This window comes from Pagrus pagrus (genome assembly GCF_965226575.1).
Source record: "Pagrus pagrus genome assembly, chromosome: 20".
Lineage (NCBI taxonomy): Eukaryota > Metazoa > Chordata > Actinopteri > Spariformes > Sparidae > Pagrus > Pagrus pagrus.
Genome location: NC_140207.1, coordinates 17,063,481 through 17,087,979, shown reverse-complemented (window position 1 = coordinate 17,087,979; position 24,499 = coordinate 17,063,481). Strand labels below are relative to the sequence as shown.

Below are 24,499 nucleotides of genomic sequence, written 5' to 3'. Positions count from 1 at the left end.
TCTCCAGCAAACACTGGGCTAATTTTTCTCAGGATTGTATACATATTCCTTTGAATCTTTAATAAGGGTCTTTCTGCTTAACAACTTCCTTTATTACCACTATTATTATTCTCATCTTGATCTTTTGGTTTGATCAGAGTTGATTAACTTTGGGAGAAAAGCAATATGTACGTATGTGTAGGTTGTCAAGATGTTACAATATGCTCACAGTAGAACACAAAGTGAAACAAAGACAATATTTCAAGTTGTCAAGTGAACCTGTATTTATAGAAAAAAATCCATTGAAGTGTGCACATGATATGTATCAGCACTTTGTCGTAAAACTGTTTCCAAAAAACTATGCAAGAATGCATCCAACTTGGACACATCTAGTATCATCAAGCGCAAGAACACACCAACATACATTAAATAGTTGCATATAAAAATAGAACTTCGTGATAAAAAAGGTAAACTGCTTTTGAACAGAAGTATGAACAAGGCATATGTACACCCGACCTGACAAAAAGCACCCCAGTTAATTACAAAGCCACAGTCAGGAAACTCAAAGAGAAGAATATTAACATGGCTGTGGGGAAACATTTACAGAAAAGCTCAATCATCAACTACTGGCTGACATTATGTACTATGGCAGAGCTGCGGCTGCTGACAGGCTCTCCGTCTTTGCCTTCAAAGCTCGTGTCTTGCCCGGTGTTGTTTGCAGAGGCAACACTGGCTGAGGTGAAAGCACTGGGGTTGTATTCATAATGGCTGACGCCGGGGGGCATGGACCAGCCAGCCGCCTGGGGCCTGGTGGGCACTGCAGTCTGTGGAGGGCCTGAGGACCAGGAGGAGTAGCCAGCAGATCCAGCAGTAGAGCCCATAGCTGCAAGATAGAAGGCCAGGTTCTGTGGAGCCGTCTTCTTGAAGGCTGCCTCCATCATGTGCTGGTTGTAATGCTCCTTGAGCTGCGATTCTCCCTCATACTGAAAGTCAGACAAACGGTTGTTCAAATTAGTATCCAACTTTGAAAACATTTATGTACTCTCCTCACAGTATTTTTTTTTTTGTGTGTGTTTCGTCTCGCCTTTAAGGCCGTAACCAGACTATGGTAAGGCCTCCAGAATGGACGTTTTGATCTTTGTCCAAGCCTCCGTTTCTCTGGCATCACTTACCAGGAAACTTGGGCAGGACAGTGGCCTGATCAGTATTCATATACATTTGCACATGTATACAACCCTAAAGAATAAATTGTGTTATGTGGGTGCTACTTACAGGTGGGATATGTTGGGGAATATTGGTGAAGATGGTTCCACGAACTGGGCTGCTTTTGTTGGTGGTGTAGCGCTCAGACACCCAGCTGGTGTCCTTCTGGTGCCTCCTTAGCTTCATCCTGCGGTTCTGAAACCAGGTCTTAACCTTCACAGGGAGAGATACACAACTGATCAGAGAGTGTCCTAGAATTAATTTGCTGTACACAGCAGAATAAACCCCTCACCTGTTTGTAGGTCAGCCCTGTCATTTCTGCCAGGTTCTTCATTTCTGCTGGAGGGAGGTACCTCTGCACACTGAAGCGCTGGACGAGAACATTCATCTGGCCCTCTGAGAAGGCTGCCCGGACCTTTGCTTTAGGGTTATTTACAGTGGTAGTGCTTGGCTTCTTTGGGGGAGTTAAGGGTACATGTAGAGAGGCAGTGTGGTTGGTGTTTTGGTCCCCCGTGATCGCAAAGGTCCTCGGCTCCTCCATGAGTGAGCTGGAAATCTCCTCCATGGTGTCGGGGCTCCTGCTGCTGACCTCGTCGTCAAGCTCTTTCTTCACCCATGTAGTCGGGTCTGCCTGGGGGAGACTTCCTTCTCTGCTGCTGCCAGAACTCCATGAATCTATGAGGAGGAGCAAATAGTTGAGGGCAAATCTTGACCAGAGACAAAATAACTTGTCAAAGAATGTGAGTTTGTCATTTTAGTTAGCACTAGACTAGGATCTTTAAAGTACATCTGAATTTTCAATGTGACAAAACTCCAACAAAACATCTCTAAATAGCATGTAGGTGTGTGTGTGCATGCATGCATGTTATTTTCTCCGAGATTCTCATATTCTGTCGCGAGATGTCGCCATTTCGCTTCTTTCCCAGGAGCGTTCAGAAATTTCAGTGGCGGGATATTTTAAAAACCTTTTAAAACAAAGATGGAACCGAGTTGGACTTCACCACCAACTCTGGAGGAACAAATCACCGCTTTGAGCAACCAACTGGGAGATGTAAGCATTTACACAAGTTATCATTCAATGTTACACATGCGGAGTGGACTGGACAGCTAGCTAGGTCAGGACTACGTACCTGGTGAGATGTGGGCCTCCGAGTCGCTGGTTGAGTCGCTCCCGGCCCGCCTGGCCTCGTGTGCTCTCGCGTCGTAGGCAGCCCGGTGTGGCCCGGCCATGAGCAGTCGGCCTGCCTGGGTGTCACCGAGGTAAACCAACCCTGAGCCCTGGTAGTGACAATGGCCGTTCACAGCGTGCTGCTCCGGACTGCCGGGCGGGGACTCTTCCCGCGTCCTGGCGGTGGCGGCGGTGTAGTAGGCCTGCGTCACACCGGCGTTGTTGTTGCTCAGATCCGTGACCCCGGCCTCGCCCCAGCTGCCGTGATTCTGCTCGGGCGCGGGTGGGTACATGAGGCCGTAAGCGTAGGCATGGTAAGAGGGGTTGTAGTTGTAGCTTATTTGAGACTTCCAGTCCGCCATTTCTCTGGCAGGTTTAAAAGTTTAAAAACGCTAAAAAAAAATAAAAAAAATAAATGTTTTTTAAAATTACAACAAGAAAAGTATTGGTGGTGTAACTGCTTAAAATCCAGCAGCACGACTCCGCAGACCCGAAGAGGCAGTTTATTTTAAAAACTAGGACGGATTATAAGTCGTGTGCTAATGTGCACAACATATCAGGAAGACTAAATAAAAGCAGTGTCTAACCTGCCCAGGTACAACGAGCGGAGCCAATTAACGTTCAAAACTCGCGCACTGCTTCTCACAGGCGGTTTATAAAGACGTGGGCAGGGCCGGAGGTGGGAGTCTGCGAGGCAGCAGGGCCTCTTCATTGGCCAAACTTGGTTGATGCTTTGGTTTTAAAAATCAATGTTCAGGTTTGGAGCCAAAAAAGAAAGAAGAGTTAGTATACTTCTTTATCATCAAGCTCAGCCTTTATAAGATGTCAAATTATAAGTACAAACATTCTCAACTACTGTGCTTCAGTTAAATTTTAAGGTCCTTGTACTTTACTTGAGTATTTCTGTTTTCTGTTACTTTATACTTCCACAGGCAAATATTCTACTTTTCACTCCACTACATTCATTCAATAACTTAAGTTAGTAGTTAAGAAAAAATGAATGAATATTGGATCACATCATCATCCATGCTGATTATCACATGACCTATAGTATACACATACATGTAAATATATGTACAATATACTTTTATTTAGTACTTTTGATATTAAGTACATTACATATCAAATAATTTAAGACTTTTACTTAAGTACTATTTATGTGGATGACTTTCATGTTCACCAAAGTTATATTTATATGCAATATATTTACTTTTACCCAAGTATGACTGAATACATTGAATACCTGTCATTTCTTTTAGTAAATGATGTCACAATGCCACTGATCAGACAAAGTGTAGCTTCATACAGAGTTACTAATGAGTTTTACTAGACTGGAGATTAGTCAAAGCTGGATTAACAAAATAGACCCCAGTCCCACATTGCTGTGCTTACATTATGTATATTCCTTAAATTATTTTCCGTTCATTTAAATTATCACTTAGTTTACTTTGACCTATGTTATATTCCAGCAAAGAAGTATGGTACATAATGCCAGCAGGATGGACAGAGGTTAAGTGAAGCACACTTTCTAATAAAGTTATAGTTTAGAACTGAATCCAGTGTATCTGAAATGTCAGTGGGTTAAGGAGGTACTCCAAGTTGACATATACTATATGTACAAAGGAATTACAAGTATGCAAAATCCATAAACCATCTTTAAATCATAAGATGAATTCGAACCTCATGACAAGCCTGTTTTGAGTGTTTACTCTGTATGTCAAGGTACCTTCCAACCCAATTGCTCTCGAATGGGTTGCCCAAATCATGTATTTGCAAAGAAGACATTTGTCTCCTAACGGGGCTTTTCAGGCTTAGATAGTTACTAGCGGTGGTGTTTTCTGGTTGTGTTTGTTGAAGGAGGACACCTTCAACTATCAGAACCATCTTTAATACCTTCAATAAGGAAGGGGCAGTGACTCAGATATAATACAGTTCAGGCAAACATTATAATTTTATGAGAAGGGCTTTTGTGTACAGTTTTACATCCGCCCCCACATCTCCTCAATAAAATCACCATCTGCACATTGAACATAATGTACTCGCAAAAAGGGGATTATCCAAATACAGATGTTATGTAAAGTTGTAAACAACCGATACATGTTGCCTTGTCAGCACATAAGCTCCAGTGCTTTTGGGGATGAGTCAGTTGAGTCCCCCATTGGCATGCTTAATTATGTTTTCATGAGCTCCAGTCCCAGATCAATAGACTAAATATAGTATCTGGGTCTCAAGCATGAATAGTTTATGAATCACTACTTCTTAGTCAGCGTTATTGTTGATGATTGAGAGGTCCACATATAAATCCAAGGCAGTGCAGTCACTTACTAAGAAGAATTCTGCAGAACATTTTGTTGGAAAGTCTGTGAGGAGTTTTTTTATGTCACACATGATGTAAAACATTTGATTTCTACACAGTGTTCAAAGACAGAGAATACAGCTTCAAATCTCAACATCTCTCTGCACAGTGGGCTGAGACATGTTGACGCAAACTTTACCTCCATTTGCAAACCTTTTCACAAAGATGAATCAGATTAGCCTGATCGTTACCATCTGATTGTTTGTGTTCCCCCTCTTTGGCTGTATTGACGTGGTAATGAATCAGTTAGCGATGCAATGATTGAGAACAGTGAGCCTAATGGTGCATTAGCATTTCTACTGATCTCTGCCTGGACAGGGTGTGTTTGTCTGATCTTGTATGAGCCAAGACATACAGGATGGGGTTTATTGTGTAGGGGGTGGGTCAACAGGTGTGCCGTGCATTAGCATTGGTATGTGCTAAGAGGAATACAGAAGACTAGGCATTCATTACTGTATTTTGAAAGTGTATTTGGAAGGTACTGTGAAAAAAATGGCATACTAGCTCAAGTACTATGCTACTTCAACATTGGGATAATTTCTTCCTTAGCTTCCTATAATAAAGAGTAAATAGTGAGGCATTACTATCTAAAAAACTAGTATTGAAATAGTTGCCTTGTTATAAGTTACATGATGACTTCTTCTGTGTTCTCTTCTGACGCAAATGCAGATTAGTCTGTATGGTTGTTTTCCAGTGATGAGTGTTTTGGGCGTGACTTTTAGGGCCATCAGTTTCTCTTTTGTTGTCTGAACTGAAGTTAGCAAACAGACACTAATGCACATATCTTCTCCAGTGCACACTTTGCAGAGTCACTTTTTTTTTCCATGAGTGGTGGAAGAAGTACTGCTCAGGTCCTTTATTTTAGTAAAAGTAGTAACAGATAAATACTTGATTACAAGTAAAAGTTGTAGATTGAAAGTATAATCTGCTGAATGTACTTAAGTATCAAAAGTAAAAGTACTCATTATATAGAATGGTCCTTTTCAGTGTTGTAAATTATATTTACATCAAAAATCAACACATTGCAGCCATTTTCTGTACTGCAATGTATCAGCCTTGCCAGTCGATATATTGATCTGGCAATTTTATTGGTCTAGCTCTTAGGATCATATAAACTCATATATCATATATCGTGGCTAGGATAAATAAAAAACACAAATCTGTTAATAAAAATATGAACATTATAACCTTGGTAAAGGGAGGATTTATTGCAAAACAGCATTATTGAAGCCAGGTGTGCCTAAATAACTGTCAACTGAGTGTATGTTTTGTATGTAAAGATAAATGTGATGGAGTAAAAAGTACAATATTGGTCCAATATTTCCCCCAACATTTCCCTCTAACATGTAGTGGAGTAAAGTATTAAGTAGCATTAAACTGTAAAAACCAAAGTAGTGCACAAGTACCTCAAAGTTACACAGGATCACTGAATATACTTGATTACTTTCCACTGATATTAAACTGTCGCACCGCGCCCTCCTCTCCGCTGGGGGCGCTGTTTGTTTCTATCACACTGAAAACACTGAGAGCTGCAGGGCCCTTTAACTTGACTCACATGGAGCTCCTGGCACCGGTTCTGCCCCGCGTGCTGGAGCACTAACGGACCAGACCGAGCAAGAGGCTCGAATCTGTCACACTCTCTCTTTCGGCTTCATAACTTCAGACACACCCGACTTTTTAAAAGAGTTTCAGGACAAACTCGGTTGCGAGCGAGCATAGAGGCGTTGTTTACATATTTGACAGGTGTAGCATACTTGGGACGACGTTGGGAACCACACCGCGACAAGACATCTTGATCAGATCGAGCCAGATTTATCAGCAATATTAACAGACAGCAGACTAGTTAACCGAAGAGCACCGAGCTGTCAAGATGACAGAGGAACTGGAGCAAATTCTTTCGCAGCTGACACAGCCTGACAATGCAGTTATTCAGCAGGTAACGCCACAAATGACTTTGTTTAAGTTAGCATTAGTTTGTTTGACTGACGACAAGTTAGAAAACTAACTAACGGTTATCGAATTACGCTAGCTAAAGCAGCTAACGCTAAGTTAACGTCTGCTAACGAACGGCTGGCTAACTGTCAAACAAGTGGTCATGGCTGTTTAGCACCATTGTGTTCTAACCTCATTAGCTGTTACAATAGGTGACTTAAACTTTACTTTAAAACAGAAAAAAGGGAGACTTGAGCCATTTGGCTGCACGTTTTTGATGTGTCTTGATGCCATGTGATTTCTCCATGAATGTATAGTTATTTGTGGCAGCCAGCCAACTTAGTGAGGTCTCTTTTGTCTCCTTTCAGGCCACAGCCCAGCTGAAACAGGCGTTCAAAGACCCAGCCATTATACCAGCCCTGTGTGCTGTCATGAGTGGCTCCCAAAACCCTCAGGTATTGTGTGTGTGTGAGCAGTGAGAGAATAGATTAATCCTATGGTATCCGTGTGTGTATGTGTGTGTGAGTGAGTGAGTGAGTGAGTGTGTGTGAGAGAGAGAGAGAGTCAGCTCTCCTAAAATCTTTTCCTGACTTTACCTCTTAGATTCGTCAGTCAGCTGCTGTGATGCTGAGGTTGAGAGTGAAGAAACACTGGAAGAAGATTAGCCCCAATGACAGAGAGAGGTTGGTCATTACTTTTTCCAGTGAATAATTGTACTTTATTTTAAAACTACACCCAGTTGTTAAAGTTGAAATTCAGTTGAAAATAAGTTTTAATTGTGATGTTTGCCTTCATTCATGCAGCCTCAAGGCAGTGGTGCTGCAGGCCTTCATGCAGGAAGCAGAGTAAGTTTTCAGTCAACTCATCCAAAATTACCCAGATTTCTTATGACACAAATGAAATGTAACCTCAAATATGTCTTGCCACACATGACTTTAAACACTTGTGTAATGTCATGTATGACTGAGCCTTTACTCTTGTCTGTGTATGCAGGCACACAGTGCAGCACTCGCTCTCCCAACTGTGCGCAGTGATGGTTAAACATGAAACACCAGACCGCTGGCCTGCCCTGCTGCAGCTCCTCAACCAGTCCACCAAGAGCAGCAACCCTCATGACAGACAGGTACAGGACTCACTGAACAACTACAAAGTTAGATATGGTTCATTTATCTACTACTCTACCATTAAGCTGTTTTTGTTTATGGCTGAACATCTATTTATAAGGTGTGACTACAGATTGGTGTTGATATTCAAGCTCGCATGAATACCATAATTAATTTCTCTAAAGACAGGATACAAGATAGCTGTTTCAAAGTTGCCAGATTTGAAACTTAATGATCAAGTGAAAACAAAACACTGCCTATATTTTGGCGCAGTTGATTTTATTTTATGGGTGAGGAGTTACAGTTTGTTCAGAGTTTTATAGAGAATTCCATCTTCTGCTTTATTGTATAACATGCTCAATAACAGCCTTTGAATATCAACACGCTTCTTTCCTGACAGGTTGGCCTCCTGCTGCTCAATAAGGTGATGGATTCCAACCCAGAGCCTTTCAAGCCTCACTACTGCCAGCTGCTACAGCTGTTCAGTACTGTGCTGCAGGACCACAACAACCCAACAGCCCTGTACTACTGCATCCTCACCCTCACAGCCATCACTGCATATACTGGCACAGAAGAAATGGTGAGGCAGTGTTACTGCTTTGGTTTTGATATATGGTAGGAACAGAGAGACATGACTTTCATTTTGAGTTTCATTTTGCTTCCCTACAGAACCTGATGCGTTCTATCATCCCAAGCCTGATTGTCGCTCTGAAACACCTCATCAAGGCAGATCAGGTACATTGTAATATGTTGAAAGATATTTTACATATTAAAGAATTGCTGTGTGTATTGTCAGTGAAGTGTATGTTAGGAAACTAAGTCTGTTAAATGATTGGTATTCCCTTTGTCCACGCAGGACCAAGCCAGCGAGGCTATGGAGGTGTTTAATGAGCTCATGGAGAGCGAGGTGTCCATCATCGTCCCCCATGTTACCGAGATGGTCCACTTCTGCCTGGAGGTGGGAGCTGAATGTCTGAACTCTGTCTTCACTTCCCAACTTTGTGTTCCTTAATTTTATTTTCACTTCTGAACTGAACAATAACGGCTGAGTTCACTTGAGAATATCTAACAACATATGTTTGTTTGTGTCAGGTGGGAAGTGACACCACGCTGAGTGACTCTCTGCGGGTGAAAGCACTCTCTTGTATTGCCTTCCTCATCAAGCTGAAGAGCAAGGTAAAGTAACACATCAGCTGCTGTAAATAGATGACCTCTATCTGTCCTCTGGTTTGTGATGAGTAATAAGGATTAAGAATATGACAACAAGTGTCTGCAGTACATGTGGTCACCTTAACCCTTCTGGATGTTTTATTCCTCAGGGAAGATGGTGGGTGGGCAGGCAGCTGTCCCTCAGTTTTGTCTTGATTTTCACAGACATGTAGCAAAAGTAAAGTTTTATGCATTGATAGTTGTAGCAAACCTTGGTAAAGTTATTACTTTTACTGTTGTACGTTTTTACACTGAATACAAATGAGTTCATTATGTCATTGGTAGTGCATATAATAGCTTTCAGAGGTACAGATGGAACGAAGACATAAACGGCACACCTTCTTAACCTAAATCTAATATAAAAAGTCCTCTTTTTAATAAAAGATGTGCTCTTCTGGCAAATTACATTCAGAGTCAGCTAGCTTGTGCTTGGCTTTGTAACATCATTCCGACTAAATAATAAACAAATCTAAATCTTTTTCTATACGTTGCAGACTGTGCTGAAGCAGAAGCTGCTGAACCCCATCCTGCAGGCTATTTTCCCTGTGCTAGTTGCAGCTCCACCACCTGGTGAGCATGACCCAGAGGATGAGGAGGATGACAGCGGAGATGGCACAGACAATGACAATCCCAAACACTGTGCTGCTCAGGTGGTTATTTGTGTTGATATTCATTGTAATCTTTCGTTGTGTAACAAAATATCTCTTGCAAAAGCTTTATTCATTGAGGATTAAACTTGATGTATCCTTTTTGTTGTATTTTCAGATTATTGACACCATGGCTCTTCATATGCCCCCAGAGAAACTGTTTCAACAGTTGGTAAGTCAACCAGATGTCGATGTGAACAGTAAAAGATGTGTTATGTTCCAGTGACCTTTCCTTTTCAGTTTTTTTTAAGGGTCTTGATGAATCTTTAAAATGCATTGAGTATTTCAATAACCCTGACTCAGGTACCTGCCTCTTAACAAAGTATTGCATTGTGTCTTGTGTTTTAGATGCCCCTGGCTCAAGCCTGCCTTGCCAGTGAAAACCCCTATCAGAGGAAGGGAGGTCTCATGTGTCTTGCTGTGCTGGCTGAAGGATGTGCTGACCACATACGCACCAAGTACGTCCAGTTGACCAATAAATACGTCTCCATATCTTTTTAAAAATTAATTTATTTCTTGTAGAACATACACCGATCAGGCATAAAATTATGACCACCTCCCTAATATTGTGAAGGTTCCCCTTGTGCAGCCAAAACAGCTCTGACCTGTCAAGACATGGACTTAAGACCTCTGAGGGTGTCCTGTGGTGTCTGGCACCAGGGCGTTTTATAGTGGATCCTCTGGGTCCTGTATGTTGGGGGGTGGGTCCTGGATCCATGGATCAGACCTGCTCCAGCACGTCTTACAGATGCTCGATCAGATTGGGATGTGGGGAATTTGGAGGCCCGGTCACACCTTGGGCCCTTTATTGTGTTCCTCGAGCTGTTCCTGAGCAGTGTTTGTGGTGTGTCAGGCACATTGTCCTGCTTGGGGGCCACTGCCATCGGGTAGTGTTGTTGTGATGGGGGGGTGTACTTGGTCAGCAACAGTGTTTGGATCGGTGGTGCATGTCAAGTGGCATTCACATGAATGCCAGCACCCAAGGTTTCCCAGCAGAACATCGCATTGTGATGAGATGATCAATGTTATTCACGTCACCTGTCAGTGGTTTTAATGTTGTGGCTGATCGATGTATATTCTTTGACATGGATGGTCTGTTGGCTGACTAATAATAGTCATCAGGATTTGAAAATATTCACCTTTTGTCTCGATGTGTGTTAGGATGCTGTCATCTATGCTGCAGACAGTCTGCCAGAGTCTTTCCGACTCTAATCAGGTTGTGCGCAGTGCCGGCCTTTTTGCCCTGGGACAGTTCTCTGAACACTTACAGGTGAGTCAACACTCGCATCACTTACACTTAATTACTTGGATTTTTCAAAAATTATATTTTTAATTAGTGTTTACAAATCGATGTTGTGATCTGCAAATATTTGTGTGCTTTAAAACCATTGAATGCTTTGACAATTCAGACTTGAGACTGTATATGTAGCAGTGGATACAAATTACATTACAATACAGCATCTCGTGGCATCAACTCACCTTATACAGGGTACTGCTTACTCATTAGTATGGTTAAGAAATAATAATGTGTAATTCTTCTGTTGTTCACTTTGTTTTGCAACTTTTCTTCCCAGCCTGAAGTGAGCAAGTACTGTTCGGACCTGATGCCTTTGCTGTTGGGCTACCTTTCTTCCTGTAACCAAGCCAAGGTTGGCCATGTTACGAAGGCATTTTATGCCCTGGAGAATTTCATGGAGAACCTAGGTAAGCTGAAATAGGGTTCATGCGATCACTCACACCATAGAACCTGCATGCTTTGTCAACTGCAAGACGAAATTCATTCATTCATGCATTCATTAACTTTCCTGAAGCCACACTTTCCAACAAATCAGTAAAAAAAATAAACAGTAAGCTAATTGAGCTGATTTGGTTTAAAAAAAAATCATTATATATAATTTATTATTATCCATGATTTGTTTTGTCATCCACAGTTATTTGAAACAGGATCTACTTTATCTTCACTTTGTTTACTTTAGCTCCTCTTTCCATATCTCTAAACAGGAGCAGATATTGAGCCCTACTTGCCCACCTTGATGGAGACTATGTTGTCTGCCCTTAACAACACTGAAAACCTCAAGATAAAAGAGCTTGCTGTGTCAGCCATCGGTGCCATAGGTAAGAAGCTGCTGAAGATTCCTCCAAGGACCTGCACTAGAAAATTATCGAGCATTTTTTTCTGGGTGACTATGTCAGCTAAAGGTTAAGCATACCACCATATATCTCACTTTGGCAGTGTTCGATTGTCTTCCAAATTCAAACACTAAAAGTCTATCCGATTATTTAGCTTATGAAGTGTATTTCTGATGTGGAGGACTGATAGAGAACAGTTATACATTTTAGCCAAACAAGACGTCAGCTCATTTCTGGCTGAATGATTGTTGGTCAAATGTTTGTTGTTAGTGCAATATCAACTGTTGGAATACTGCTTGGATCAAAACTAAGTGACTTAAGCACTTATTGTGAATCAATGTCTTATCAGCCAATGCTGCCAAGGAGCTGCTGGTGCCCTACTTCCCTCCAGTTATTGAAAGCCTGAAGGGCTTCCTGACGACCACCACAGAGGAAATGAGGTCTCTGCAAACACAGTCCTTGGGTAAGTAAACCCCCTCCAAAAAGGAAGAAGTTGTGATGTAGGTACATTCAGGAGAAAACACATTTTTTACTACTTATCCCTGGTAGCAAAAATTGCATCTCACTTGGGAAGAAATTCAAAAGTATGAATAAACGAAGTTGATCATCTTTTGCTGTTGCTGTCAGATACTCTCTCTGTGCTGGCCCGTACCATCGGCAAAGATGTCTTCAGCCCTCTTGCTGCAGAGTGTGTTCAACTGGGCCTCAACCTCACTGACACCATTGATGACCCTGACTTGAGACGCTGCACGTATGTGAATGTTTTTTTTTTTTCTCCACTCAGTTAACCAGTCCACACACACAACATCTGTTAGTTGAAAGCATTGACTGTAAAATAAAAAATACATGAGTACACATCATTTCTATTATTTGAAAATAAAATAAATAATAGTATACTGTATAATAGTATAAATCCTTTGTTTTCTGTAACCTTTGCTTCACCTCTCTCTGCCCTTCCCCCCATCAGGTACAGTCTATACTCTGCTGTATCCACAGTGAGCCCTGACTGCCTGACACCTCACCTCACTGCCATCACAACAGTCATGCTCCTCGCCCTCAAGTCCAATGAAGGCATTACGGTATAAATCACACAGACAACACTGTGAAACCTACAGGCTATTCATAACATAAATAACAGAACAGCATTTCACTTCTCACCTTCCTCTCTTCAGGCACACCTCGAGGAGGACAAGACCTTTGTCCTTCTGGATGAAGACGATGATGATGATGACAACAACGAGGGAGAAAAAGATGTTGATGATTTTCTAGAAGATGATACTGAGACGGATATACATGATGTTGCAGGGTAGGGGGTCACACACATGTACATGCAAACACGCATGTATATTTACTAACCATATTGAGTAAAAGACTGCTGTCACTCCATGTAAGATCATGTCTACTCATCTCTCAGGTTCAGTGTAGAAAACGCCTACATCGATGAGAAGGAAGATGCCTGTGATGCACTGGGAGAGATTGCCTTCAGCACCGGGTAACAGATATTTATTGAATTATTTACATGACAGTTCTTATATGTTGTAATATTACCAAACCCACAGTTATGATAGTAATCTGTGTGCAGTTATCTCCCAAACTCAAGTTTGTATGTAGTCATGTTTAATATTTATTTTCAGTCTAAGTTTTGTTAGATATCTGTTACTCTAACTTCCTGTCAGGCATTTCTTTCTTGTTTCAACTTCTGTGTTTCCCCCGGACAGCGTTGCCTTCCAGCCCTTCCTGGAGTCGAGCTTCCAGCAGGTTTACGAGATGAGAGATGTAAGTCACTCCGGCTGGCTGCTCGGCTGTCCTCTGTCTAATGTACTGTGAAGGGCACCCTGTGGTCTGTATTTGTGCATAAATTGTGTCTCAGTGGTTTTATGTGTGTTTGTAAATGGAAATGTCTGTATTTAGATCTATGATGCCAGTCTTGAACTCAACATGACTTATGTTGTTATATAAAGTAAGCTTTTAAAGGTATCCAGGAGAGTTACTTAAAATTAGTTGGCTAATTCCATTTTTCATGATTTGGCCATACCATTAGTGATAAGATTTGTTTTTTTAACATCAACATCAAAGGTTAATGACCCTGTGGAAATTGTGGCTAATAAACAATAGAAAAACCCACCCACAACAAGAAATGTTCATATGGCAGTAGCATAGGGACAGTGTTCTTTGACTGAGTGATAATAATTTTTCATTTATACGTCATGTTAATACAGCTTTTGTCAGGACCAATTTTTCTTTTCTCAGTCTATCTTCGGAATTGTTAGAAACTAGCTATTATAAAACAAATTGTATTGTTAAGTTAACTTAGTGAAGCTTACTTGTTTGTTTTGTGACGTGGTCGCGGCAAGCCGGTCCTTTGGTCAGCATTTTCGGCTCACAACCAAATGGTCCTGGGTTTAAAACTCACTGAGGAGTTGACTGAGGTCTTTCTCTTCTTGTGCTTGCGTGGTATCCCATGTCAAAAGACATGCTCGTTAGATGAATACTCCTGTTCGGGCTGGGTGATACAGCCTTAACATAGCACTGGAATATTTTTTGGGCTATAAAACATGGTAAATCTAGATATTTTGAAATCTCCTCAAAAGCACTTTATAAATGAGGGAGTGAGAAATTCAAATATCAAAGTCTTTTATGACATAATACCTTTTTATTGATATTGCGACAATATTGTTGGGATGACTATTGGTACTATAACACAAAGATTCCATCTGGTAAATTATCGTCAGTAAAATGACTATGTCGCTGCAGTATTGACACTACACACTTTTCTGTCCAGTAATCAGTTATTTTGAAGTTGTTGTGGTTCGCTCACTACCAGACAGATTAGCGACAGGGGATCACACATTTCAAGATAGTTGACCAAGAGGAGTCCTCAACAAGACTGTCTGGTCTCCACACAAGTGGTCCAAGATTTTTGTGCCCTGGTTTGCAGCGAAAAAAGAAGAATAAAGGAATAAGGGTGCAAGAATTGGAGATAAATAAATGATGAGATTAAAATGAGTTTCCTGCTTGTATTGTGGTTCAGAAAGGAAGGCAAGGTTAAAAAAACAGAAAAGCCTTTGTTATAACGATGTATTCTAGTAGAATCCGTATTATTGTGCACGCACTGTTCAAGTGAATGCATGATGAGACTGTGTTCAGGGAGGAACATCTAGGTCTTAGCTCATTGCATGACTCCTCGACACAGCCAGATGTCAGCCTGTTATATATCCAGCAGATGTCTGTGAGGCATCAGTGAGTTCTCGAATTGTGTCTTTGAACAGCTCACACATAGCAATCGTTGCCCACGGGAGCGAGCAAGCGCCAATTTGCCTCTGATCTGGGGCCTCTGTCCACAATCTCCAAATCTGTTGGCAACTGGAAATCAGGCTACAATCCTGTACAAACCTGGAATTTGTATCTTTTCTTTACACTTCTGAATATTAGGGGCTTTGTCTCTCTATTCATGACCCCCGTTAATCTATCACCTTATGTGTGTGTGTGTGGGGATCTCCCTCACTTCCTTCCCTCCTTAGTTTCCCCATGAGGACGTCCGCAGGGCAGCTTTCGGAGCCATGGGCCAGTTTTGTCGAGGTCAGCATAAAGTATGGATGGAGAATCCCACCGAGTCCAACCACCAGGGTAAAGCCTTTCTTCTCTGGAACTCTACACTATTGAAGGAAATAAAGAAATGGGCAGTGCTGCTCTCTGCTGCAGTGGGGATTATTAATGAACAACATCAAAGGGGGGAAAGTGATGTCTCAGCAGATATGTACTGTAAGATTATATACCATTTTAAACTGTAATGTTGAGGCCAGCTAGTTGTTTTAAGACTGTCAAACAGACATCACTGCACTTGCCTTTACTGAATTTGAACTTTATCGCCTCCCCTAGCCCTGCTGAAGTTGCTGGATGTGGTCATTCCCTGCTTTTTGGAAACGGTGCGAACAGAGCAGGAGCGGCAGGTTGTGATGGCCGTCCTGGAAACCATGAACAGTGTCATCAAGTCCTGCAAGGAAGAGGTTTTCAAGAGCCCTTCACGGCTCAAGGAGATCAGCTATGTCATCCGTGATGTGCTCAAGAAAAAGGTGAGGGGAGGGAAATGGCTTTATAAGCTGAGATCACTGATGTTATCCTAGTAACCCTCAACCATCATCATTCTTTCTTTTCTCTCTGTTCAGGCTGCTTGTCAGGGCGGTGGTGTTGATGAAGCTGATGATGAAGAACAACAGGTTAGTGGTCCTTTCACTGTCACAACCTTTTTAAAATCCATCTACACATATACCGGTGATCAATACTTGAGTGTTACCACATCAGAGCAGTTGGTGTTAATGTGGATAAACCATGTGGCTGGTTCAATCCCTCTAGATTTTGATAAGAAATGGCTTTTTTATTAATTATTTCCAAACGTTTGTGTCCACATCACTGTTAGTTTGCTCAATGTGCCTCCTGTTGATGTGTTTTCTGGTTCAGGCGGAGTATGATGCAATGCTCCTGGAGTTTGCCGGGGAGGGAATTCCCCTGCTGGCCTCTTCTGTGCCTGCAGACCAGTTCGCCCCTTTCCTCAATGACCTGCTGCCTCTTATCATGAGCAAAGCTGTGAGTCTGGACCTACTGAACAGCACAGGAGCTTAACAGAAGTCTGTTAATTCAAACACATTTTCCCAGTTCTGTCTCTTAGTGATACAGTACCTTCTTAAACTGTAGCTGTTCATTTCTTAAAAAGTGCAGCAACTCTTTGCAACTACAGGGTCATTTTCTGAGACCAAACTCTGACTTAAAGTTTGGTTGATAGCTTAAATTCAGTGCCATGAAGGTCTTTTTTGCTATAAAACAAGCTCCTTCTTATCGACTGAATCCTCAACTACAGCAAGGAGACACTTTTCTGGAGTCATTATTGTAGAACTGGGGTAGGATCTCAAGTCATAATGGTACAAACCTACAACAAGTATTAATAAACGTCTGCAGGTCCTTGAAAAGTCTTCAAATGTATTTAATTCAATTTGATAAGTATTAGTCCTTAAATGTGAATTTGTTTAATTGCCACAAACATGTTATCTCATTTAATTTATCCATCTTTTTATTTCTTTTTGTCAAAATGAGTCAAGCTCTTCTGCATTAAAGTTCACATTTCTGATATTACAAATCTTCAAACCTACCACGTAATACAGTCTTTTTACTTTATACTTGTGCTTATCTGCTGGCAATATAAAATATAAAAAGCATTAAATGTGTCTGATATCTGTAGACACCCTTATGTAGTCAGGTGTGCTGCCACAAAGTAATGCCTTAGTGTCAGTATCACACTAAATCATTTTCTCTGTCTCTCAAAAGAAATCGTCGTGCACAGTGGCAGACCGCTCCTTCTCTGTGGGAACCATTGGAGAAATCCTGCAGGCCCTTGGGACTGTGTCCGGCGGGCAGGGCTTGGCAGGCCGCCTGTCCAATCGCTTGCTTCCCGTGCTGGTAGCTGGAACGAAGGACAGTGACGCAGAGGTTCGCAACAACAGCGTGTTCGGACTGGGATGTCTGGCCCAGGCAGCTGGACCCATCGTTGTGACGTATCCTTCTTACTTGTGTGCGTTTCTGAGAGCGTGGGTGTGTGATTTCAACCATAAACATAGAGCTGTTCCTTAATGAAGTGTGTTCCAGAGACTATCCCATGATGCTGTCTGTGTTTTCCAACCTGCTGACCAAAGAGTCAGACCTCAGGGTGATTGACAACCTGTGTGCTGCCCTCTGCAGGATGATCTTGAGCAATGTTGAAGCTGTCCCTCTGGAGCAGGTATATTTACAGCTCACTACAAATGATTCTTACTGCGGACTACACATTTAGTTGTTTAGGTGGTTCAGTCAGATCACACTGTGTCCTCTTTCACAGGTTTTGCCTGCTCTGGTTGATCGTCTTCCCCTCAAAGAGGACATGGAGGAGAACAAGACAGTGTTCAGCTGCATGGCTATGCTCTACACTAACAGTCCTGCTCTGGTACAGTACAGACATATCTTACATCTGGTATTATAATCTGTGGAGAAGTCTCCATTGGGATCCAAGACAGTAACATGAGCAGTACTAATTTCAAAAACTTCAGTTTGTTCATATGTGACCCTTTCCTGCTTTCGAGAAAACTTTGACATGTCTTAGGTTTAGAATAAAATAATAATCACAAAGCCAAGGAGGGTAATATTTAGAGAGAAACTCAGAATTTCTGGGATTTAAGTAGTAAATCTATGAGGGAAAACACTGGATATTCTCTGACGCCGAAGTGGTAAATTCACAAAAAAACCTCACATTAATGAGGAAAAATCTAAACTACTCTCTCAGATTTTAATAAAATATTATACATTTGTGTGGAAAAAAACCTCAAAAATTCTCTGAAATTTAAGTGTTAAATTTACGTTTTTTTTTCTGTCCTACAATGGTCTTTCCTAAAATGCCACTGTAGAAAACTGTCCTTGCAATTTTATTTAATTGTGATAGAAAACCCATATATTCAGGCAAACTCATGGTGACATTATGTAACGTGTTTACAACTCCTCTTTATATGTTCTCATGCCTGAAAGAGCAGACATCTGATGACACTGAAATGTTTTTCTACAAACACAAACAGAAGCAGAAGGTGAAGGATAATTCTACATTACTGATGTTGGAGCAGCTGTTCAAATGTTTAGAATGATCCCGACATACAGTGTGCTCTGTACAGATGGACCGCTGTCAGGCCAATCTTTCAGTCATTTATTTTATTCCATGTTGCCATGCTTTATACAGTATTACTACAACACATTATACATGCATACAGCAAATTCTCACTCTGTAGGTCATGCAATCCCGAAGAATTTAGACAAACTTCAGCAATTACACAAGACCTATAGATTTAAACTGTATGCACGAAGCTAAACATTTGATTCAGAACAAGCATTTTTAACAAACATCACATGCTTCCATTGCAATCCTTGCAATTTTGTTTCTCAAACAGGCTAATATTGAGTGTTGTTACCATGGTTTTTAAAATCTTTTTCCTCCCTTTCAGGTTGTGAAGCTAATGAAGCCCATTGTCGCTGCTTCCAGTCATGTCCTTGGCAACAAAGACGTTGATGAAGGTGAAGATTTGTTTGGTAACAGGTCTCATTTTCAGTGGCCTGTGTGCTTTCTGTTAACTCAACTGAATACTCAGAAACACATTAGTTTTAAGCTATCTGTTTTTATTGAAAAAAGAAAAACTTTGAATGTTTCCCCTCATTCAGCCTCCTCAGTCAGTCCCTGCACATTGCTCTTCTGTTGCTCATCTATCTTCAGTGTCATCCGTCAACTCTTCTTTTGTCTTCCCTATACAGAGACCAAGACCACTTCTGCCATGCTAATCAAACAGTTTGCCCAGCACCACTCCGCAGACTTCCAAGCAGCTATGACATCACTTCCTGGAGAGCAGCAGGCCAAACTCAGCGCGGCCATCTCTGCCTCGTAGCACACGCACACACACACACACACACACACCCTTCCACTCTTGTGTGAAAGCCAGCCCAAAACAATACATTTTGATACTGTGGGTGGAAAACTGGACAGTTATTTAAGACGATTCCCCAAACTGATCTAAATTCAGCACTTCAACCTGTTCTAATATACTGTAGTCATTGTCACATTCAGCAGTTATTAACTTTTAATTTATTTGCCTATATGCATGCTATGTTGAATTTTTATTATTTTAAGAGTTCAGGTTTACCATCCTGTGTTGTTACCTTTGTTTTTCGTTTGCCTGTCATTCCTGTGAAGTGCTTCTATTAATTGCAACTGTCCTGTTTTGCCACTGTTTGAAGACTTCTGGCTATCTGAGTGTGAAGCAATGAATTTGATCTCCTGATAAATTTAATTTTTCATTCCCATCTCCCGGTGTAAGGCAGTGTACTGTAATGTTTTCATCCCTGTGCGTTCTCCGCTAGTGTTGCCTTACTCTGAGATGTATCTGCTGCATGCAGAGGGGTGTCCCTAATGGGCTGTTTGTTGTGTGAATTCCCCAGTGACACAATACTGAGCTAATTATAGGCCACACTCAGTTGTTCCATACTTAAAGAAAAGCAACAGCAATTAGTTTATCCTCTGTACACTGTGTTAGTGCTTACTGCAGCTCAGCTTGAACCAGCCCGTCTCTATCGGTGCTGTTTCTGTTCAGTCTGTTAAAAAAACCAACTATTTGACAAGTGCAAGAGATTTTTTACAAACGCTACGAATATCAAGTTTCGCCATGCTGTTAATTTCAAGCCATTCAACCTCGCCTCACTGTAGAAAGAGAAAGTGATTACTTTGAATCCTCTAAATAAAGGCGAACTTGCATCCTGAATTCAAAATGGAGTTCAAAACTGTGCTTTGCGGTGGACCCGTGATGGTGACTGTCCTCAGATCTCCCGTTGTTCCTGGGCCTCGCTAACTTCAGGCTGCTGGTTTTCCAACGCCATGGTCATCTGAACCGGCGCCAGTCCGTTCTCCCCTGGCACAGAAAAAGGTTTTTTATTTTAAATCATATAGATGTATCTGTATGTGCTAATGATGAGAGGGACAAATACCACACCCTTGTAGCAGCTATGGAAACAGCCCTATGAAGCTGTACATACAACACAACTGAAAGGATCAAGTCAGGTCTATGATTATTATTATTAGTGTCCCTTTTTCTGTTTTTAACATCAGCTTTAGTCACACAACAACTTGAAGCCCCTCATTCTATCACTTGTAAAGAAAACAAATAATTGGTTGTGAGTGGGACAAGTCAAACAGATTTTCACAAGTGCCTGATGGTGTGAGGTCAAAGGTTTTATCTGGACACCGATGATCTCATTGGACTGCCCTAGGCTCTGGCACACAGCTGTGATCTACATCAGTCTGACAGTTCAGCCGTTATGTGAGAGGTCGCCGCAGACTGAGGCAGGGCTGATTGCGCTCATACAGAAATAAATCTTCCATCATGGTGTGAACTATGAGCTCACAGCTGCACAGATAATCAACAAATCTGAACTAACAGGTGCAAAATTGCAGCATTTCCAGACCTGTAGATGTTTGTTTCCAGGGCAGGATATCCATCCCTGTGCGGCAGAAGGAGCGGTCGGTGTGGGCCTCGGTGCTGTACAGGACCTCCTGGAGCTGTTTGTCACCAGGCTTCTGGGCTTTCACTCTCACCTACAAGAGGAAACAAGATTTTACTTCTTTACCGGCCTCTTCCATGTGGAAGCTCAAAATGGATCTAAAAGATGTCTTCCTTCATACCTCTAGGATAGTGATCTCTTTCTCCTTCAGCTTCCCTGCTTTGTTCTTAACCTGCGTCTTCTTGGTGTCTACCCACACCACCCTCTCCTTCACCTCTGACCTGCACACACACAAACACACAAACTTGTTCATCAATCTGCATCAGATTGCTGTTTTAAAGACCCCTCACACTGAGAGCAGACTCACTCTTGGATGCCCAGGTCGGCTAGTGTCGTGTCCAGGAAGGGAAAGGGTTGGTGCGCCGGGTCGGGCTGCACCACGACGGGCAGCGTCACCGACATGGGGATCTCCCACTCCAGCTCAACACGCACTGTCTTGCCAAGCGGCCCGGGGGAGTCCCTGCCTGCTGGGCAGTCTGGCCCTTCGTCAGCCTGCTCCACATCCCCCTCCTCCACCCTGCTTTGTGTCTCGTCTGCCGCCAGCTTGGCTTTTGATCAGTATCTCAAAAAAGGATGAGATGTATCCCTCGCCCTTGCCGTAGCTTTTATCTCTGTGACTGATGCTCGGTATCTGCACCTTTTGTCTTCAGCCGGTGTTGTTGCAGATGCTGGCTGCCCCGCTGTCCTCTCAGGGCTGATGATTCAGAGCTCTGCCTCCTCTGATAAAGGCCCCTGGAAAGTGTGAGTGTGTCTAATGCTGCAGACTTATGCTCTGCCCTCCTGGCTCATATAAGCAGCTGGTGTGAATGTGTGTTATGTGTCGCTCAGATGTTAGGTTTATTAGACTGTCAGGGCAGTGATGGACGGATGGTGGTGTTCGTACTTCGAGCTGTCCGTGTGTTAACAGTCTGACCGGGCCTGGGTGAAGTCAGAGTGAAGGGTTGAGGATGTTTTGACAGTTAATGGAGGAAGTATGTGGCCTAAAGCAGTGGTGGAAAGTAACTGTACTGTACGGTATTTTGTTTGATAACTTAAGTTACTTTGCAGATGAAGTTTAAACGCACAGTTGATGCTTTTGGAGGAGAGTCGGGTGCAGAGCCAGACATACTGGAGGAATAAACAGCTGGAGTTGTATCTGATTCTGCTCGGATCCAGAGCTGGATACCGACGGGAGGAGAGCTCAGAGATTACTTTTACATTTTTGGGATTAAAAAGTTGATTCTTCTTCATCCCCATCTATCAACCTGACTGCAGCAGCAATCCTCGGAGGTGATCTCCATTGTCGGGTGTTAATGTACAGTAATGTTGACTGCCGACTGGAGCTGGAGGGGAAAGGTACTTAACTTCATTAATGTATAACGTTACACAGAGAAAAGGGGGAAACGGACCGTTACCTTGAGTACAATTGTGGAGTTCTTAGGATTCAAACATTGTTGGAAACATTTGGGATCATGTGAGTAATGTTACAGAACTCAACAAAAATGTGTAACAAAGGTTTTTAAAGAAGAATTCTAACATATATCTATAATAATACAGGAGAAGAAGATATACATTGTGATGTAATATAATGGATTAAGAGAAAACTTTATTGAACCCAGAGGGGAAATTCACAAGCTACAACAGATAACTACATTAAAGTGATGAACACATGAATGCATCAGAAATTACAATCTGATAATATAATAAACATTATTCTGACACGTGCCATTCTGCAGAGTACCTCTGCTTACCTACAACATTTCAGTACTTTCATCTGTGAATAAATCATTGGAAATCCAATTGCTTTATGACGTATAACTAATACTTAAAGTATAAATGCATTCTGTTTACATGACATAACATGGTGTCAGTACAGGTACCATGCAGACAGCAGATTTATGATTGTGTCTAATGAGATGATCCACCCCTCCACCTATCATTTGTCTCCCTTTTGTGGCCTCTCTCATTTCGCTGACAGTTTAGGTGAGCAGCAGGTTGATGTATGGGCCGTTCACAGCGCAGTGTCACATATTCGCCTTTTGAAAAATGTGTTCTTGCTCCATCTTACAAGAGGACACAAACATGGGACACGTGCAGACCCATGTGCGTGTTGTCCTGTACAGCAGCAGGGATCTTTTCCCGACTAAACCAGCACTCTGGACTCAGCATGACACATTCCATGGGGCAGCCACAACGAATCCTCTCATACAGATAGCAGCCTTACGTCAGCACTGTGGAGGGATACAGATGATGTAAAGGACTGGGAATGTATAGAGCCAAAGGGAGGTTGATCATGTAATCAGCAGATTATGGTAGCAGGTGTTGGACTTTCTGCTCATTAAACACGCTAGAATACTTTTTTTGTATTAACAGTAGATCACATGGCCACTTGTATGTATGTATGTATAGTTGGGCACTAAGCAGGTTAAGGGACAGAGAGTTACACCAGAAACCCAGACAAAGACTTGAATTGAAGCTGGAATGTTAAAGCACTTCATGTCTGCTGGATGTGTAAATAAGCAAGTGCTCACCATATATATTGATAAGGTGATAATACATCAGTGTTGTTGTCACAGCTTGTTTCTCCAAAAAATCTGTTAATGTATAGGTTTAATTACTAAACTGTATGTTGCTGGCTGCTTTTTCAAAGGAATCGCGTTAAAATGCCAACAACACAAGTAGATTATTTGTTCTCACTAATCAGTCTGTGACCCTGCCTTCGCAGCAGTGTGTCTGTAAACACAGTGAAGTCACACTTACATTTTGTCCTGCAGTGCCAGTGATGCAGCAGTCGTAGGGGGAGCTGCCCACTGTGACCTCTGTTTGTGCCAGAGATGACTGACCATCAAGCTGCTTTCGAGCAAGGCATTTAGCCCTAAACTGTGAGGGTCTGTGTGAAGGAGGTAATAGCAGGAGAACGCAACAGAATAAGGTAGTCAACCAGTTTTAGATGCCGTTTGTATCAAAATATTATGTGGCAATGGAAAGGACGTTTCCTGGCACAGCAGCGCAGCCTGAATCACAAGTCGTATCAACAAAATTACCATTCTACTATGAAGATGTGAAGTAAGATTTCTGTTCTGTGACTGCAGCACTGACCTCAGCCCAGGCCTCTCAGTCACAACGAGGTGCCATATGGGTATGGTCTAATTCTTATGCGCACACACACACACAGTCGCAGTTCCCAGTGTATTTAATGAGCAAACACTTTATTGTGTGGAGTTATTGAGGCATGAGGTCAGAGAGGAGTTTTCTGCCAGCGAGGCACAATATGTGGCTGTTGGAGGGAGGGAGGCGCTGATGTGCTTTCAAGTCAGATTTCAGTGATTTCTCTACCTTTTTCTGCACCACAAGCTCAAATCAAAGTACTTGAAATAAACTGTTGGGATTGTTGGGGTCTTTTTTTTGTGATGTTTTCTATACCACAATAAGGAGCCTCATGTTTGTGTGATTATTCTGGGATATATCTCAAAGGATCGATAATGGTATAAAAAAAACAAACACATGCTCACGTTTCTAACTGTGTTCAGTGTCAGGTAAGGGCTAAACTAGTGTTAAATTGTGTTTTCAGCGATTCTTAAAGTTAATATTAGAAAATACTATGCTATACAAAAAACATGAACCTGAGTAGTATACTCAAAAATACCTACAGACATACAAAGTTCATCAGGCCTCAATA

General features: G+C 42.0%; 3 protein-coding genes across 4 annotated transcripts; 1 reads left to right on the top strand and 2 right to left on the bottom strand.

Moving 5' to 3' along the window:
- Positions 1 to 238: 238 nt before the first annotated feature.
- nanog (nanog homeobox) lies at positions 239 to 2,990 on the bottom strand. The gene is made up of 4 exons (XM_084340673.1): positions 2,313 to 2,990; positions 1,475 to 1,857; positions 1,252 to 1,395; positions 239 to 962 (listed from the first exon to the last, which is right to left on the bottom strand). Exons 1-4 carry the CDS (start codon positions 2,710 to 2,712, stop codon positions 603 to 605), a joined length of 1,287 nt encoding a protein of 428 aa, XP_084196799.1. The 5' UTR covers positions 2,713 to 2,990; the 3' UTR covers positions 239 to 602.
- Positions 2,127 to 19,592, top strand: ipo4 (importin 4). Of its 2 annotated transcripts, none has more exons than XM_084340667.1 (30): positions 2,127 to 2,233; positions 7,007 to 7,093; positions 7,242 to 7,321; positions 7,442 to 7,483; positions 7,632 to 7,761; positions 8,142 to 8,321; positions 8,411 to 8,476; positions 8,598 to 8,699; positions 8,834 to 8,917; positions 9,445 to 9,600; positions 9,716 to 9,769; positions 9,946 to 10,055; positions 10,759 to 10,867; positions 11,172 to 11,301; positions 11,599 to 11,712; positions 12,077 to 12,190; positions 12,355 to 12,478; positions 12,695 to 12,806; positions 12,900 to 13,033; positions 13,142 to 13,219; positions 13,446 to 13,503; positions 15,249 to 15,354; positions 15,607 to 15,800; positions 15,894 to 15,944; positions 16,186 to 16,311; positions 17,047 to 17,273; positions 17,365 to 17,497; positions 17,594 to 17,698; positions 18,741 to 18,810; positions 19,045 to 19,592. In XM_084340667.1, exons 1-30 carry the CDS (start codon positions 2,162 to 2,164, stop codon positions 19,173 to 19,175), a joined length of 3,279 nt encoding a protein of 1,092 aa, XP_084196793.1. In that variant the 5' UTR covers positions 2,127 to 2,161; the 3' UTR covers positions 19,176 to 19,592. The 2 variants fall into 2 exon arrangements, with proteins under 2 accessions (XP_084196793.1, XP_084196794.1); XM_084340668.1 differs by lacking the exon at positions 2,127 to 2,233 and adding an exon at positions 6,273 to 6,642.
- Positions 19,402 to 24,459, bottom strand: LOC311249559 (uncharacterized protein). The gene is made up of 3 exons (XM_084340674.1): positions 20,963 to 24,459; positions 20,746 to 20,875; positions 19,402 to 20,192 (listed from the first exon to the last, which is right to left on the bottom strand). The coding sequence occupies exons 1-3, from the start codon at positions 21,092 to 21,094 to the stop codon at positions 20,101 to 20,103; spliced, it is 354 nt and encodes a 117-aa protein (XP_084196800.1). The 5' UTR covers positions 21,095 to 24,459; the 3' UTR covers positions 19,402 to 20,100.
- Positions 24,460 to 24,499: the final 40 nt, after the last annotated feature.